This window comes from Tyto alba, unplaced genomic scaffold (assembly GCF_018691265.1).
Source record: "Tyto alba isolate M040663 unplaced genomic scaffold, T.alba_DEE_v4.0 Super-Scaffold_26, whole genome shotgun sequence".
NCBI lineage: Eukaryota > Metazoa > Chordata > Aves > Strigiformes > Tytonidae > Tyto > Tyto alba.
The window spans coordinates 13,541,029-13,558,613 of NW_024881300.1; the positions used below are offsets into that span (position 1 = coordinate 13,541,029).

Here is a 17,585-nt window from a genome sequence, read left to right on the forward strand (position 1 = left end):
TTATTGTGTTTGTATGGAATCAAAATCCATCGGGCTATGGGCCTGGATAATATCACATGAGAATTTTTAACTATGACTGATCCCAAATTCCAGTGGGTGAGGGGGTAAGTAACAAACATGTAATACTAGAGGTAACAGCACAAGGTGTCAGCAAAACCAGGGCCCTGAAGGAACGAACTATCCAATGCTCCATAAAATCACTGGAGTATTTTCTGGGAATGTTTTGTCATGTATGTTTAAAATGCAGCTATTTAAACAAGGGGGAGACTCCTCTTAAGGTACTCTGGAGGAACCACTCTCTCTTTTTATTAGCTGTAGAGTGATGCCGATCTCCTAACTTCATTGACTTTTAAGCTCCCAGAGGTGTGATAAATGTACCTCCAAGGTCCCTGCCTGATCTTGGACATGAACAAATAACACTGTTATTTTTGTATTTTAATGTTTTTAAATAGTAAAAAATGTAACCCAAAGTATTGTTCAAGGAAACATCTAAGGCTTAAGTAACTTAATCCTTGAGGAGACAGGAAACCTGGAATTAATTTATTTTCTGCCCTTTTTCTGTTCATAGTTATTTATGGAATTTCCCATTCGCTATGACTACAATAGGAATATTCATGTTAATAAGCACTAAAAGTCTGGAATATGTGTCAAGATAGTCTTGAGGAGGTTGTGATGCTTTGATGAATAAATATTCCAGATGAAAAATTAAGTTAAATATAAGTAGTGTTTTCATGAGAACATATACCAGAGAGCATTTGAAACTGATTTAATACAGTTTCAACATAATTTTACAGCTTTAAACAAATAAATGTTTTGAATAAAACAAGTTATTCTATGATGAAGATTTTATTTAATACATTTCAGCCTGGCATTAATTTTATATATAATAAGAACCACTTGATCATAAGCAGCGTTTAGTTTCTGGATTTCTGGAACCATTATACAGTAAATGATGTGAAGCTATGGGTACTGACTGAGTAATAATAACGATCAGTTAAGACAAATTTATTTCAGAATAGTCTCTTATAGCCTCCTAAGATACAGAGTTAATCCACAAACAGGGTTCTAAAGAGCAATACCAATTTGTGCATGTCAGTGGGAATGCTAAGAACCTGCTAATATTTGAGGAAGTTTACTATGTGACATGTTTTAGGATCATATTCTGAGAAATGGCTTTTCTTGCATTATTTTAGGAATGAATTCTGAGCAAGTGAAGGAAATACTAGCAGCAGTATGCAACAGAAAGTCTAACTACTAGGAAGTTAGATGAAAATATTCCTTTTTTCAGTACTGTTATAAATGACTTAACAGCTTTAAGTTGTGATTGTTCCACATGGTATAATATATTTCTGGTTAGAAATGCCTGGTGTCTCTTTTTCATCAGTTTTTTCTGCTTTTACTGCTGCAGGGTTTTGTTTGTTTGTTTGTTTTGGCTTTTTTTTTTTTTTATATGCAGCAAAAGTTTGCACTTCTAGAGTGAAACTGGGACAGGTGTAGAGAAAGGCTGGTCAGATAATACAGCATCCCAACAGTATTTCTGACGACAGAAAGTTAAGAGAACTTTGTGCATCAACCTCACAACATGCAGGCTGAGGTGCGAGAAGATTTTTGACTACAAATACAAGCAGCAAGTGAAGAGGAAGGCATAGGTATTTAAGAGGAATGGAAATCTACAAAAAGAAGTTATCACTAAATGGCTGAAAAGCAAATTTAAGCTGGAAATAAGAAGATTGCCATAATAGTTAGGAGTTAGGTCTGTCCTCAAGTATTCTGGAATTAGTATAATGAGGACAAAAGATCCTTGCAAACTCTGTTATGGAATAGGTAAATTTCTATTAAAAATTATTACTTGTAGCAGCAAGGGTGTGACTGGGTAACTGCAGAAGATCCTTTCAAATCTATGTTCTTCTGGCTGAAATGACTTCTTGAAGGACGATCCATTAGTAGAAAATAGCAAGATGAAGGCAGCTTGAAGGAAAACCTGTCTGTACAGCAGATGTAACTTGATGGTTCTGCCACTAGTGTGGTAGCATTGACATCAGCTGAGAATCTCACTAGGGCAGGGCTCTGGTTAGGGATATATCAGAGACATATGAAATACAAGTCCAGACACACTTGTTGGGATCTCACTTGCAGACTCTGACCTCTCAAGGGCTGGCTTAAGGCAATCTCCCTGGCTCACTACATGGGCTGTGAAATGTGAGTGTCACGTAAAAATCCCTTCACAGCAGAAAGCAATTAACTAATAAAAAAGCAATTGACTTGTTTCTGTATCTGATAGTAATTAGGAATAGCACTAGGATGAGATGGGAGGGGCTTTTGAGGGTCTAGTTGCTCAGAATTTGGTTGAAAGAACTGAGAGTTTTATCTCATCTCACAATTTCAAGTGGATTTAAAACTGTTGTATTTCCAATGGTATTTTTTACTTTACTGACTGAAAATCTCAATGATGGTACTGAAGTGAGATCTGAACTTAATCACAAATGTTCATCTCATGCTTTGCCAACTGTCGCTGAAATGTGCCAAAAGCTACCTGCCTTGCATGCTTGCAGGGAAAGGCCTTGGCAAAGGAATACAACACAACATAGCATGTTTTTATGTTATTTTCCTGCAAGGCTAATTATGTTTTTCAAGACAATCTAGGAAGCTGGTTCGAGCCTTCCCTCTGGTTCAGCTAACTTGCTTCTTCAGAAGTGGGGGATGGAGAAGAATATTTTAGAAAAGAAAGTACCTTAAGTAGTTTGGGATTTTTTGATTTTCATATTTAGAAGGACATGAAGGTCTGTCTTTAAGACACAAGCATTTCCTTTTGCCATTTTAAAGTAATTTTTAAATGGATTTGGCCATTTAAACAATTGAGACTGAACATGGGTATTGAGTACCGGAATTTATTAAGTCTAAACAAGACAATTTTCTCTAGAATTGATCTTGTATAGATTGGCCAAGATAACTGGATGAGGTAAAGTGAGCACACTCAAACAATAAAAAAAACCCAATATGTTCGAATGTGAATACTAGGGTAATGGGTGACTAATAGGTTTTTATCATAGTGCACCCTGCAGGACACATTTCAATGTGAAACACAGAAAGGACTTTTGTGCCTTCCATTAAAACTATTCCTGGAGCTAAATCCCTCCATCTTGCTCAAGATTCATTTCTCAGTCATGTTCTGTATTAGACAGTCATGAGTCACAGATGAAAAAGGTGATAACCTTGGTTGCCTAAAGCTCTGTACATACCACTAATATTCAATCACGAAGGAGTGAAAAAGCAGTTAGTCAAGTGGGGTGGAATGCATTTCCTCTGGCCAAAAGGTGAAAAGTTGATAAAATTATTTTCATGCAGGGAATCTCAAATCTCTTAATTGTTACGATTTTTGAGACTCTCATCAAGAAAATGCAGTCATTTTTAATTTACTTGGTCCTTGATTGGTACTGTACTTCAAGCAATTTAAAACATGTAAGCTCATGTTTATTTTCAAACAGCTTTCTTATTATGTATATATAAAAAGAAAATGAGGAAAGCTAACTATAAGTGCATGTGTTACAGTGAACTCTGGGCACAGTGAACATGAGTGTGAGCTTGTGATTTATATCTAGAAAGGTATTATCCACACAGTGTCAACAGCATGTATTTGTGACATGTAAAATGACAACTACAGCCATTTGATCAAACTCCACAAGACTTTTTTGATTAAAGGTCTGCTCCCTGCCATATAATTCCAAGTAATACCCTTAATTTTTTTTCTTTGATTCTTCTGAAAGTTTAAAGATACTAAAAATTCAGTTAGATTATTTTACTCATACCATCACAGTGAATGTTGGACAAATTGGCAAATATTGGATTTACAGGCTTTCCAGTATTTCTTTCAAAGTCATATTTAGTATGATGATAGTTAAGCTGTGGCATGGAGGTGGTTCTTGTATTTTGTCCTGGTTGAGTTTGTTCAAGTTTCCTAATTTGAGGGGAGCAGAATTATGTGGTTTGGAAGTGTTGCTGGATCAACTAGATTACCTGGATAATCTTTCTCAGATGACTAAAATTTCTCAGAAACAAATAGTTTGCCATCTCTGGTGACACAAACTACAAAACATTAAGTTAACTTCCAGCACTGCTACTAGTATCTGTTCATGTTAGAAATAGGCTCTAAAATACAAACCCCTAATATCTTGAAACTGTTTAGTTCATACCCACTGTATTTTTTTATATTTCCCTTCCACACCTCGTGTCAAATCAATCTGGCAGGTGCTAACACAGATCTGAGATTCATTAGAAAGTCATTAATTATCCTAAAGGGATGTTTATGGATAGCAGCACTGTATATTTCGGGCTGTCAAGACAAATTGACCAGATGGCTTCTCTGTAACCGCCCTGCAACTATGTCAGGCTAATGTCAAAATTCAGTGCATGGTATTCTTCTAAATCTAACGTAAAATCTAATGTAAGGAAGTAGTTAGTGGAAGAGTCTATGGTGATAATCAAATTAAGCCTCAAATGAAATTTGTGATTTAGATATCAAAGCAATTAAATCATTAACATCCCAAAGCATTTCTCATAAATTAACTTCCCAATTAAAGTTTTTATATAAATAGTATTTTGTATTGGACTTACCAATTAGAGAGTCGAGAGTAGGCAGCCCTGGACAGTTAGCTCTCCCTCAGCCATCGGAATGGTTACTCTTAACTCTGACCCTGTTTCTTCAGCCTTCTCTTAAAATTCCTTTTCCACTCATTTAACGGTTTAAAGCCCAACTGTAAAATCTAATGAAAACATTCTAGACTGATAATCACCCCTCAGCCAAATAAAGGTGTCATGCTTTCTACTGAAATAATTTCAGGAAGTATGGTTTTGGCAAAAATGGTATGTCCATGAATAGTCAGCTCTGCAGCAGGTAATGTGCAGTGATGTAATGCTGGTGCCTCTTGCAGGCTGTATGAGAACAATGCGGATAAATGAAGCTAATGCCTTGGTGTCTTCTTGTGGCAGCAGGACACTAGTTCTCACTCACTGAATTCTTTCACTTTGTATATATGTTGAGAGTTACTTGCCAATGCAGACGCTTTCCTTGCTGTTCTTCATTTCTGTTCTGTTTATGCTATAGTTGCATTATTAGATTTTGGGCATGCTAGTTTAGCTTGAAATTACATCTTGCACTGCATGAATTAGAAGGAGGAATTGCATTAATTTAGCCAGTGCTACATTTCAGTAAGCCAACTCTTCGAAACATTACCATATGTAACAAGATTGGTCCCAGTGAGTTATTATCTTAAATGCACGAGGTCAAACAGGTCTTGTTTATGTTTCAAGGCCATGTCGGACAGTCAGTTCTCCTGCTGTTAGCACCCGTCAGTCCAAATAATCTCCATGCTCTACTAATTTGAGAAAATACACTTTAGTGTTAAGCCATGGAGGAGAGTGTAAAGGTAGCTATACAGAAATTTTTCAGGCTCTTACATAATGCAGTGTATTCATACAATGCTTCTCAACCAGTGCTTTTCTGAACAGAAAGTTACAATAGACTATATAATGTATTAATAGTAAATTTAAATGTCTCTGTACGTAGCTTTGCTTTCAGCCATCTGCTAAGCTCTACTTTTCCTGAAGTTTTCTCCAAGTTGTGTTGCTAAGATATAAAACTTAATAAGATTTTGGTGATTTGCCAGAGTTACTGTTTCTAAAATATTTAACTATGGTAGCAGTGAGAAAACAGCAAAACCATTAAAAATAATCTTTACTTTTGACCTGTGGTGCAGAATCGCAGTTAATGGGACAAGCAGTGGTTCCTTGTGTATGCAGAGTCAGATCTTGGGCCACTCAGGGACTCAGCCCACTCAGCCCAAAAGGTAATCCTGAGGACGCAGTGGCTGGACACCTTTATGTCTTTCTGATCCTAGTATTGATGTCTCAGAATAGTTTCTTAGCACGCAAGACAGTTAACTTGTGCCAGGCTTATTACAGAAGTAGCTGGAGAGTTTACAGGAAAGCACAGATCATCTAGTGCTGTCCTGTATCACTCATGTATCTCTTCCCAGAGAACTCCACAGAGGTGGAAAATCCTTTGAGCCTGTTTCAAACTGGAAATGGAAGCAACCTTTGGCATTATCTTAGGAGACCTGTCTGCTAAAGAAATATGTTCTCAGAGCTTGTTCACAGGAGTCTGAGCTTGTTCTCAGAAATCTGGCCAACTGCCCACTCAAGCTGTTGCTTGGGTGTCAGCTGGCTGGTTTTTATTAGTAAAGACTTGTGGGTGTGGGTCCAAAAACCAGTCTAAATTTTTAAGTGGATTTATATGAAGTTCTACAAATTTAGATGCCAGGCTCAGAATAATTTTTTATATGTGAGCTTTCTGATAAGATATTTACATCATCTTTAAAAGCCCATTTATTATATAGTATGACTTCATAATACATACAGGGTTGCTTGTAGAACATGCATAGAATAAAAAAAAACAAATATATTGTATGTTCATACTACTGACTTGCTCTATATTGCATATGTATATAAGCCATCAGAGAAGACCTGGTCTTATGAGTGTATCAGTTTACTAACTCAAAACACAATCTGCTTAAAAGGAAGAAAATAAAAATAATAATAATAAAAAAAAGTGCAAGGGGGCCACAGCTGTTCAACCATTATTTGCTGTAAGATACAGCACTACAGAAAGCCTGAAGTGATGTTCCGTTTAAAGCAATTTCTGTTGGTTCATTGGAGGCAGTAACTGAATTCCTTCATTTGTTAACCTCAAGGTGTGTGAGGCAAACAGAGGAGATACAGATGGCCTAAAGTGCAACTTTTTTCACTTGTGCTGGCTGTTCTTGTATCCTGTGAATGCAGGCAGACAAATGTGGAAGGGGCTCCTATATAATTTCTGGAGTAACTCTCTTTGGAAAGAGCCTCTTCTAGTGATGTTACCTCATGAGGCAATGAGAACTGCCTGATATTTGAAGGATGTTCTTCTCCGAAGATGCTACTACAGTCCAGGCAGCTGTGGCTCTTCAGAGCAGTTTTGGGTTAAACAGTTAAAATGGTAGTCATCCTCCTTCCCAGACTACTGATATAAAATGAACAATCCCAAACAATTTTCTCCCTATCCTAAATTAGGAGGTTAAGTACATTACTAGGTGTGTCAGAAAGGTATGTTTTCTTCAGTTCTGCTTTCTGATAGAATACTGGGGTTAAGAAAGCTGAAAAGTGAAACTTGCTGAAAAATATGTTAAGGTTTTAAAGGTTTCTTGTGCTTCTTTCACCCTTACCCCCCTTTGTTTTTTCTGTTTACTCCGATCTGAACAGTCTCAGAATCAGTAATAAATATATAACCTGAATGTTCTTGAAAAAAGTATATATTTTTCTCCTGGAAGTGAACTTTGACTTGTAAAATAATTTCTTTCAAAGAACAATGTTCATAAGTAATTTTGTTTCTGTGTTTCATTAGTATGCCATCAATATGATAAATTTTAATGTGAATATTAGTAAATGAGAATTGGCTGTATACTTGCCTTTATTTAGTAAAGAGATATTCTGCTAAGGAAAATTTGAACTTAAACTAAACAAAACGTGTCTGTATTTAGAGTTTGTGTGACCTGCATTTTTGTAGTGGGCATAGGTCTAGCACATTTCTTTAACAGGCCTTGCCAGTGCAGGACTGTTAACACTCGGAATCTTAGAAAAGAGCTTACCATGGCGGTGAATCGGGATACATGACGTTGACCTGAGAAAGTGTGTCCAGATAGGAACCAAGATCAAAAGCTGGGGGAAACTCCTCCATGCAGGTGGATCTCAGCTCTCCGAAAGAGCCACCATAAGAGAAGCCATCTGGAGCTGGAAAACAAGCAATTAATACTTGCTGCTCTTTTCCTCCATGGTGGATTCTCTGTTTATAACAACACTGCCACAAATCAGAAAATAAAACCTATCTGAGGCAGAGGAATTATTGGTATTCTGGAACAATCAGGTTTCACAGGACGTTTCTATTCCTTTAGGAGCAAGTTAGCATCATCTGTAGATGAACCATCGTATTTCAGGCTATGGCACAGAGACTACATATTTAGTGCTGGCCTACAAGATGCAAGTGTCTGAAGATTTTCTTGTGCCTCAAAGGTTGAAAAGGAATGTTGGTTCCACTGCATGCAGCTTCAAACATTAGCAGGACTGCTGAAGTTCCCAGGAGTTGCATACATTGAAATCTTGCCAATTCTGTGAAGGTTTTTAAAAGGAGGCCTAGGTGTTTGATTGTATGTATGTGTCTTGAGAAAATGCTGTTCTCAGTAAAAACACTCACAAAAAGGGGAAAAACTGGAAAATAGTAGAGAAGATCATCCTGCTGCCTGCTCCAGGGCTTTCTTAATGCTTTCAGGCAAGAGCTTCAAAGCTCCACAAATACCAAGAAGTTAGTGCTATTTTCTTTCTTAGAGGATAATTAGCTAATGCTCAACATTCCAGGGCAAATTTCCCTAAGAAAGTCCTAAATTGTGGAAATGCAGCAATCTCCATCCCCTGCAATTGTCTTCCAAATAAAGTAATCGTCCCTTTTCACTTGATGCATTAAAATAGTACCTGGAGAGAAGGGCCAGCTACTAAAGTGGCATCGAAGTCTTGTGCCTCAACAGAGGGTAGAGGGCAGGACTCACTTGATCTGCCTGTTCCTCCTGGCAACTGTCACCTCTGCCAATGTCTTTGTGAGGAATTTACTAGATGAATCCAGTCTAGCATTCACTGTGCTCTCCTTTTGCTGGATAAGTGAAGGAAGCCATCTCACCGTGACTCCCGGGACCGTGGCTGGTGGAAGCATGCTGAGGTATTAGGACATCATGTGCTAATGTCAAATTTTCCCTTGGGTAGACTGGCATGATTTAGCTTAAGATTATTCTTTTGAACTTCTGAAAATATCACCATGCTTTTATTTTTCCATTTCTATAGCACTGTTATTTCTAACAAGCAGTTTGAAAGTTGTCCTTTATGTTTTCGCCTGGCTTCAGGGTTTTTAAAGGACCAGAAATTCAGATAGCAGCAGGTTGAAATGTAGTGATTGAATCTTAATGGTCAGTATTTTATCATGCCAAAATATTGCTGTTCATGGATAAAACACTAACTCCAGTTTAACTATTTAATCCTAACTTTAGCTGCTGAAAAGTGGAAAAAAATAGATGTTACAATAATAATAGACAGTAGTTTTCTGGATTTTTTTTTTCCTTTTTCCCTCTGTATGTTACCACGGGAGTTTGCATTTCACCTCTTTTAGTGTCTAAAATTTATTCCCAAAACAGAGACATTATTCACTTCTCTGGATAAATGTTTCTGGAAAAGCCCAAAATAATTATTCTTGGCTCCAGGTGGACAAACTGATCTTAGGAAATGTATTTCTTTTAGACGCAAAAATTCCTGGTCCAAATAATTAAATGGAGTCCAGTTCACTGCAGTGGATACTTGATGTACCTCTGTGAAATCAAAATCTGAGCCAATGTTTTTTTATGTGGCTCATTATTATCTTTTCCAGATCAAGAGAAAAACCTCAACAATATGCAAAGGTCTATATTCTCCTAACAAACTGCAGATGTAGGAGCCTGACCACAGATGACATAATTGTTGATGCTCCAGTCAATTAATTAATCCATTTATCACTTGAATTTTTACTAACTGAAGACTTACAAAATAACTTTTTGTAACTGTTTTTTCCTGAAATATAGAAATAATCAGTTTCTGTCATTTCCTTGACAAAGTGGCTTTAACTTCTGGTCAGCAAACCCAAAATTGGTCAAAAATATAATTCCCAAATCCTTTTAAAGTACAGGGTTTTTTGTCAGAGGGTAGGTGGATAGGAATTGGCACTTCTTTGATAGCAAACCAATCTCTTTAAATATGATGACAGTTCTAATTACAGTGATGTGATCAATGACATCATTAATGATGATGACAGTTTTAAGCACATTTTGATGTTCTGTTTATATCCAGTTATTAACTTTTGTGGTCAGAAAAGAAGCAATTGCTCAGTCGTTGTAGGTTGGTACACACTGCAGAAGTGAAAACATTCCTAGCTTTCCAAAAAATAGAAATTATATGTTAATCCAAGGCTATAATGGGGTATGAAAACAAACTATCAGGAGTGTAGCGATGGAGAAGAAATCTTATACCATATCAAGGGAAAATAAGCTATTCAAGAAATAGTGTCAGCTTTGGCTTTGTTTACGTTAACCATTAACTATGGAGCTTGTACTATGTGAATTCAGTGACAGCACAAAGATGCTATTAAACTACAAAGCTGCCTGTGACCTACTTATCCTATTTTTTAATTTTTATTTTTTTATCTCTTGCACAGCAGCCAGATGCTTTTTGTTGCCTGTAGCACCAGATATTAATAAAGTTAAGCATTATCTTGCTATGACTAGCTATCTTACCATAAACAGCATCTCTCCTCAGATGTGGGTGTCTTAACCGTCCATCCTTTCGCAGGCTGCCAACAATGATTGTAACACAGGATAGAAATAGCACAAGTCCGATCACTACTCCAGCCACCAGAAGGGGTGAAACGAGTAAACTGGTATCATTTCCGTTTTCACCATAGCTGGGGAATTCGCTGGTTGGGCTGCTCTGGTTCAGGTGAACTTCTGTACAGCAGAGAGAAGGAATGTGTCAGTTGTGAAAAGAGACATTTACAAAGCATGGTTATACAGATGCCAAAATTAAGGGCTTTCAAAGCCCTAAGAGACAGCCTGAGACAGATCCGTTGTACAAATTCATGCTTGTATGGACAACCTACTTATTAGACCTATTTCTGGAGCCATTAGTAACTGACTATGGGGGAGTCACTTGGCAATTGTTTCCCTGTTATTGGGGAATAAATATCCTGCTGGAGTCAGTGATGTGTCTTGTGTAATTTTGATTGCTTATTTCTGGAAAGGTTCTTTGTATCACAAATTGATCGATGCTGAAAGAACTTAAGTGCACGATGAGGAATGTGAAAACTCAAAAATTTGGGCTCCAAGAGTAACAGAGGAATTGCATGTTGTTACCAGGTGTGAAAAGGCTCCAAGGGTTTGCAGAGAAGATTTTGGACAAGAGTGAAACAGAGGAGCATGCTTTTGTAGCATAGGGCATGCTTTAGTTTGTGGGATGAGTCAGGAAACTGATTTGGAGCAGAGGGGGGAAGAGACTCATTCAGAATGAGATTCTTAGTGAGGCACTGGATTTTCATCAGACATGACTTTTCATTAGGCAGAAGCTCAGGCAATATGTTAGTCCTCTTGGCCTTAACTTTTAATGAATTGTAGAAGTAGAAAACCATCACAATGAGCACTTAAAATTTACTAATTAAAAACCTGAAAGTAAATAAATTTGGTTTATTGCCCTTTGGGCTCTCCTGTATGTTTAAACAGTAACCCAAGGATGGTGCCAAACCTGTGCTTTAGTCCAGGCTTTCCTAGTGTTCAAACCAGCTACATGCCTTGCAGAGAGCTTAGATTTGGTACAGTCATTCTCATTTCATCCTCCCTAGTTTGGCCTGTGATACTGTGTAAGGAATGAGCTTTGTGGGCAGGCAGACCTCACCTTAAAACTGGAAGTATCGTGGTGCAGTAGGTATACCCTGCGTTTCACCAGGTGACCACAGACTGAGCTGAGCTCTCTCTGGCTTGTGCACCTTTGTTCCAGGCAAGCAGTTTTACACAGCAACATCACTACTCTTACTTCCACTCCATTTTGATTTTTCAGTTGAAATGCACTCATGTTATATGTGGCAAAAACCATAACTGCCTTCCTCTGTTAAATAATCTCTGGATGTATTAAAGTTCAATAATAAATCTACTTAAGGATGAAAAATGAAAAACGCAAGAGTATCCCAAACTATGAAAAATCAAAATATTTCCAGTAATTTATTCCCAAGTCAAATATCCTTTTGAAACCAGATAGAGTATCAAAAGTTAAACAGTAAGTTTCCTCTAGAGAAGCCACTGATGATATATGATTATACATGTGAATTAATTGCCCATAGATGTATTTATGGGGGGACTGTACTGCTAACGGAAGGAAGGTGAATGTTAGAAATTATGGGAAAAAGGATTCAGGATTTCAGCAGATAGAATCTCTACTTAGGTAAAAGGCTCTGTATGTTTGTGGATGAAAGTTTGGGCATGCAGTAAAGGTAATCGAATCTGGGCCAAGATCTTGAAAGGAAGTTCTAATAAGCACTCTTCTTCCTACCCTTAATCCACAGCTTACTTAAAAAAACTCAAACTAACCAACCAAAGAAAAACAAACAAACAAAAAACAACAAAAAAACCCCCACCACAAACACACACCCTCAAATTAAAAAGAAATCTCCCATTAGCTGCTGAGGATCAGACTATATACTGAGTAAACCAAAATTTTATTGATGTGATAAATTATTGGAGATGCATATATACCAAGAGTAGCTTTCAAATATGGCATGGATATTTTTTTATATCTGGCTATATGCCAGTTGAACAGATAAATAATTTGTTTCCTACAGAAACTAAGGCTAACAAAATTTTGCTCTTTTGAATGTTCAAAATTTGAAGTGAATATGTGCTTTAGGAAGTGCAAGTGCTTTTTACATGGATACATGTTAGCAGATAGCTTTCAGCAATATTTTCCCCACTCTCTTCCTTTGGGATATACCACTTAGTGTCTTGCAGTCACAAGCAGCTTAAAAAGAAGATGATGGCCTCAAGCCAATGTATATTATCAGCGGCTAACGCTTGACATTGAGAGAACTGACTAGAAATATAAAAAAACCTGGGGAATTAGCATGTAGTAGGGTTTTTGTTAATTTTTTAGAAGCATTTCACTGTTGGCTGAGAGTCTTTATGAGCAATTAAGATAGACAGCCAATAAATGTGCCGAGCTTTTACAAAGCATTTTATACCAAAGGAGAAAACTGAATTTTTTGAATATTAAACTGATTCTGTAGCATTAAATCAAAAGGGTATGGAAAACTGTCCTACTTAATATGCTTAGCACAAGGAGGTTTTGGGGTATGGTTTATGTTTGAGGGGTAGATTCTGCTGATCTTATGGCCCTTGTGCTAGAACTAAACTTCCTCAAAATTTACAAAATTCTAATAGTGTTTCTCATTTGTACATTTTTTAACTATCTTTATTGATAATGTGTCCAACAAGTGTGTACTCCCACTGGCTTTCCATAGCCTCATTTATTCAGATTTTTGCAAATTCTGTCTCTGAAAGATGCAAATATCACAGCAGTGCCAGTTAGTTTAAATCACAATTGCAGGGAATTGACACCTGAACTGAAAGTACTGGCAGATAATTAATAGGTAATTTTGGCTGACTTGCAAAGGTAAGAGGGAAGAATCAACTTTGTTGCCATCACAAGAACATGAGCCTGAGGTGTGAAGTTGCTCCATGCGCTATGAGGCTTGTGGTCTTCAACTTGAAGACAAGTAGTACTGAAACTGGAGTTGGTGATAAACTTCCTGTCAAGTTGGGTGGGAAAGAAAAGGGGCTGCAGTGAGTGCTTTTGGATCTCTTGAAACTTTGATGATTTATAAATTATCCTCTTAACAGGAAGGGACTGTCTGAAGAAAAGAAGAGTAGATTAGTTTTATTTTTCAGTTGTGTATGGAAGCCAGCTGGTATCTTAACACACTGACTATTTTGGAGATTCCTGTGGTGCTGCCCAGAGTGAGCACTAATATTTGATCCTATTTCGCTTTATAGGAATTTAACAGGTTAGCAGTGACTTCAAATAGAAACTACTCTCTCTTATACTTTCCACTTGTACTTGAGGTGTTATTTTTTTATTTCAAGACAGGCCATTTATCTAGCATATTCTCAGGGCTTCCTTAGCTTTTCCAAATCTTGTCCATTTTATCTCTTGTTTCTCACTATTGTGCATTTTTCTCTTTTTTTATGCTCTTAATCTATTTGAAACTCTGGTAAAGACAAGATATATTGCAATATTGCTCTTATTAGAAGGAACTAATAACTCCACTTAGCCAAGCTTCTAAAAAAATATGCAGTTCTCTTATGGTATTCTTTTCAATTTGTCACTGTGAGTCCAGTCCTCCAGACTTTACAGACTGACTTACTCATGTGGGAATTGCTCAGGTGACTAGCAACTACAGAAGGGGATGCTATATTGATATAAATTCTTTGGTTTTGAATTTACAGGGGGCAAAGGATGTTTACATTACTTTTGGCAAAAGAAGGTCTTATAAAGTTTTCTCCTCTTATCCAAATACATCATCTTTTGAGGAACTGTACATTTCTATATACAAAAATGGTATGTTTTTTCATTCATAATAAAGGTATAGGAAAATTTATGTAAAGCCCATAAACGTAACAGATATAGCAGATTGCTATTTTTTTTTGAGGCAAGTTGTATTTTTTCCATGAAACTGTAAATTATAAATACATGCATAAAAATGAATACTTTATATCTCATCCTCTAAATATTAATTATATTGGATGCACAAACTGCTGCTTTTATGCAGTGATGGGAGTTGTGTAACTAACTAGACACAGCACACATGGAACATGCTGGCTGTTGCAGCCGTGAATACAATGCAAGGGACACATATGGTTGGGCGAACACTTAATTTAGAATGAGAGTGCTGGTGCAAAATTGCCTACACTATCCACCGAGTGTTAGACAATAAATTATCAATATGTAAAATCCCTTAAATATTACATTATATTATTTTACCCAGTGCTCCTGCACCTCAGCAGACTTGTACAGTAACTCCATGTAACCGAAGGAGGTGTAGTACAACTTGACTGTTTTGGCGTATGTTGTGCTTTCTCCTTCTCATTAACCTGTCTTTGAAGGGACACTTCTTACCCCTTCCTAGCTTGGTAGTAAGTAATGTTGAAAGTTTCAGCTGGGTCAGATCCTGTCACTGAAATGTCTTGGTGTGCAGATGTGTCATGGGAGATTGGTTCATCCAAGATACAGCCCTTTATTAGGGGTGGTTTCTCTCTTCTTCACTGGCTTTTACCTGCTTGTATCTGAGATGAGATGGTGGGAGGGAAGCACCACATATAGATGAAAATCACTTATCTCCATGCTGAAATAGTTGTGTGTTTTTGTTTTTTTTTTTTTTTCTCTCCTGAAGGCACATCAGCTCTAGTGAAGCCACAGTGGTTTCTGTCATTGATAGGGTTTTCTTTGTTACCTTTGAAGATCAGAGATGATTTTGAGGCTGGATCTTACTAAGATAACCAAATCTCTTCCCCTAGTTTAAAATCTCCCTATCATTTTAATAAAGATGATAATTCATGTTATCACTGGTGGAGAGGATGAGAAATGGAGTGGTTTTATTTCCCAGACTGAAATGTGCATGAACAGCTCATGAAGAAGTGCTGATGTTGTACTGTAAGGATTTTGTGTGCAGAATCATACACCTCTGCCAGCCTCAGTTAAGCCTTGCCTGAGGACAGCATGGGCTTTGTGATTACTTGCTGAACTGGAGCTGAAGCACATTTACAGAACAATGTTGTACTACATGTACTTCCTGGGTTAGTACAAGTTGTTTGGGGTTGATGATCTAGCACGTCCTATTACCTTTAAATATGCAATATTAACAAAGTGTACAGGACTGGAAATGAGTAGGAGGAAGCTCAGTATAGGATAGTGCATAGTATGCTTTGATTTTTAAATAATCACAACAAAGTGTCTCAAACACCAAAGCAATTTAAAGCATGTTACTGATACCCTTATTTTTTTAATCCCTGGTTGGGACAGTGTTGTAATATGCAGTCTCTTGGTCAAAGGGAGGAGATTGACAGATGGCAAGAAGGAGTTGAAAGGTCCCAGGGAGTCACCCAGATAAGCTAAATTAGTGGAACTGATGAAGATTTTGTTGATTTTTGCCTTCATGAATGGTTCCTGTTCAAAGATGATTTAGTTTGGCCAAGAGTGACTAATTGGATTCCGCACTTGCTCTTGTACTGTGAAATAATCCTCTGGCCGTAGCTGCTATCACACTGCTTATTTCTGGAGCTCCCAGGCAGGAATTCACATAATGAGTAAGGTAGGTAAAACAAGCTGAAAAAGGTTTTGGATCACAGGTGCCAGCTTTGTACAAAGCATCACTGTAGCAAAGGAGAGGGGGATATTATTCATGTTATTGAGTGCAAAGGCCCAATAGGAGCTAAATCTTTGTAAAAAAGAGGAAAATACTGTGCTTTTTACTAATCTGACCAGCTTGGATAGGCAAGAAACCACGTATGTTCTCCTTAAATAACTTCTCGCCATCTACTTTTTGTCTTCTTGAAAGACTATCTTCTGAGCCTCTGGTGGAAGATTAATCTTGACACACCTATTGCTGAGTGCTCCGTCACGTAAGATCTACAGCAGCTGTGATGGCAACTTAACTAGGAATAACTAGGGATCCAGAAAGACTTAAAAAACTGAGCAAGTACAGGAGTTTGTAGCTATTGTTAAAAGTATGGAAGATGGAAAATTGGTCACTGAAGAAAGGGTTTTGTGGCTCTGGCTATGGCAACGGCTTGTGTCAAGTGTAATGAATTAGGTGGCACTGCCTTAACATTGGAATGCAGTGAATGTTTGGGTTCCTACCCTCTAAAGCAGCTATACAGTAGTACAGACTGTCTTGCTATGATGTAAACTCACATCTGTGTGTTTCTAACACCAGAAGACTAAAACCACTCAGCTATGGGAACATGGTGGATCAGACTCTTCCTATATTCTAGAGAGATACAGGAAGCAGATAAGAACTGCTACCTTAGTGTGTTTAATGTTTAAATAGTGTTTAAAAGGAACTGATGATGATGCTAAGAACAGGCAAGACTATTGGTCCTTATTATCTTGTTGAGCAAATGAGTGGAAGACTAGAATAATGTCCTCTCTATAAATCAGTTTTACAAGAGCTGTACACTTAGTATGGGAAAAGGAGTTCAGGGAGCCCAGGAGCATATTTAATTCTCTCACACTGCTTGCCTCGGGACCAGGGCCAGTCACATGTTGTCCTCCTGTTCTGTATGCTTTTCAAATGTGCACACATAAAATTAAACTGCCTCTTAAGCTACAATTGATATCCAATAATAACCATATAGGGATTGCTTCAAATATTTTACCTTAATGTGGCTTGTAAAGGGCATCATATGGTGTACATATTCGTAGATTAAAGATTAGTTGATCTAGTTTAGCTCATGTATATAGCAGCTCAAACTTTCATCCACTTATTGCTTATGAGAGCCCATTAACTTGTGCTTGATGGCAGCTTATCTTCTGGAATGGTACTTAGTAGTTATTTGACGAAGTCGATGAATAAATAAATTTTTGCCGTCTGGTGCAGCAACTGTGACATTAAACAGTTACCAAACCCAGAAGATACGCATTATTATTTTTAAATTTGAGGTAAAAATCTTTCTATACAAATGGTTAACTAGTCTTGCCTGATTATTGCTACTGTGGGAGATACTTCAGCATAATCCAAACCCACACGAATGCCATTAACAAGGCAGGACCCATAAATGAAACTGTTTCTCTGCAGCTCACATTGCCTCTCTGGTCTTTCTCACTGCATATATGTATGTGCTAATAATAATTAAAATTTTTCAGTGATTAATAGTAAAAAGTCAAACCCTTAT

The 17,585-nt window shown here is 37.4% G+C and overlaps 1 protein-coding gene across 2 annotated transcripts in view; it reads right to left on the bottom strand.

Annotated features, from left to right (window-relative positions):
* Positions 1-17,585, bottom strand: part of LOC104356344 (protein BEAN1) — a 63,508-nt gene that overhangs the window by 9,180 nt on the left and 36,743 nt on the right. For both annotated transcript variants that reach the window (XM_042797784.1, XM_042797783.1), the window contains 2 exons: positions 10,392-10,601; positions 7,677-7,818 (listed from right to left, as the gene is read on the bottom strand). In XM_042797784.1, coding sequence (XP_042653718.1) covers positions 7,677-7,818; positions 10,392-10,601 — 352 coding nt within the window. The remainder of the gene's footprint in view (positions 1-7,676; positions 7,819-10,391; positions 10,602-17,585) is intronic.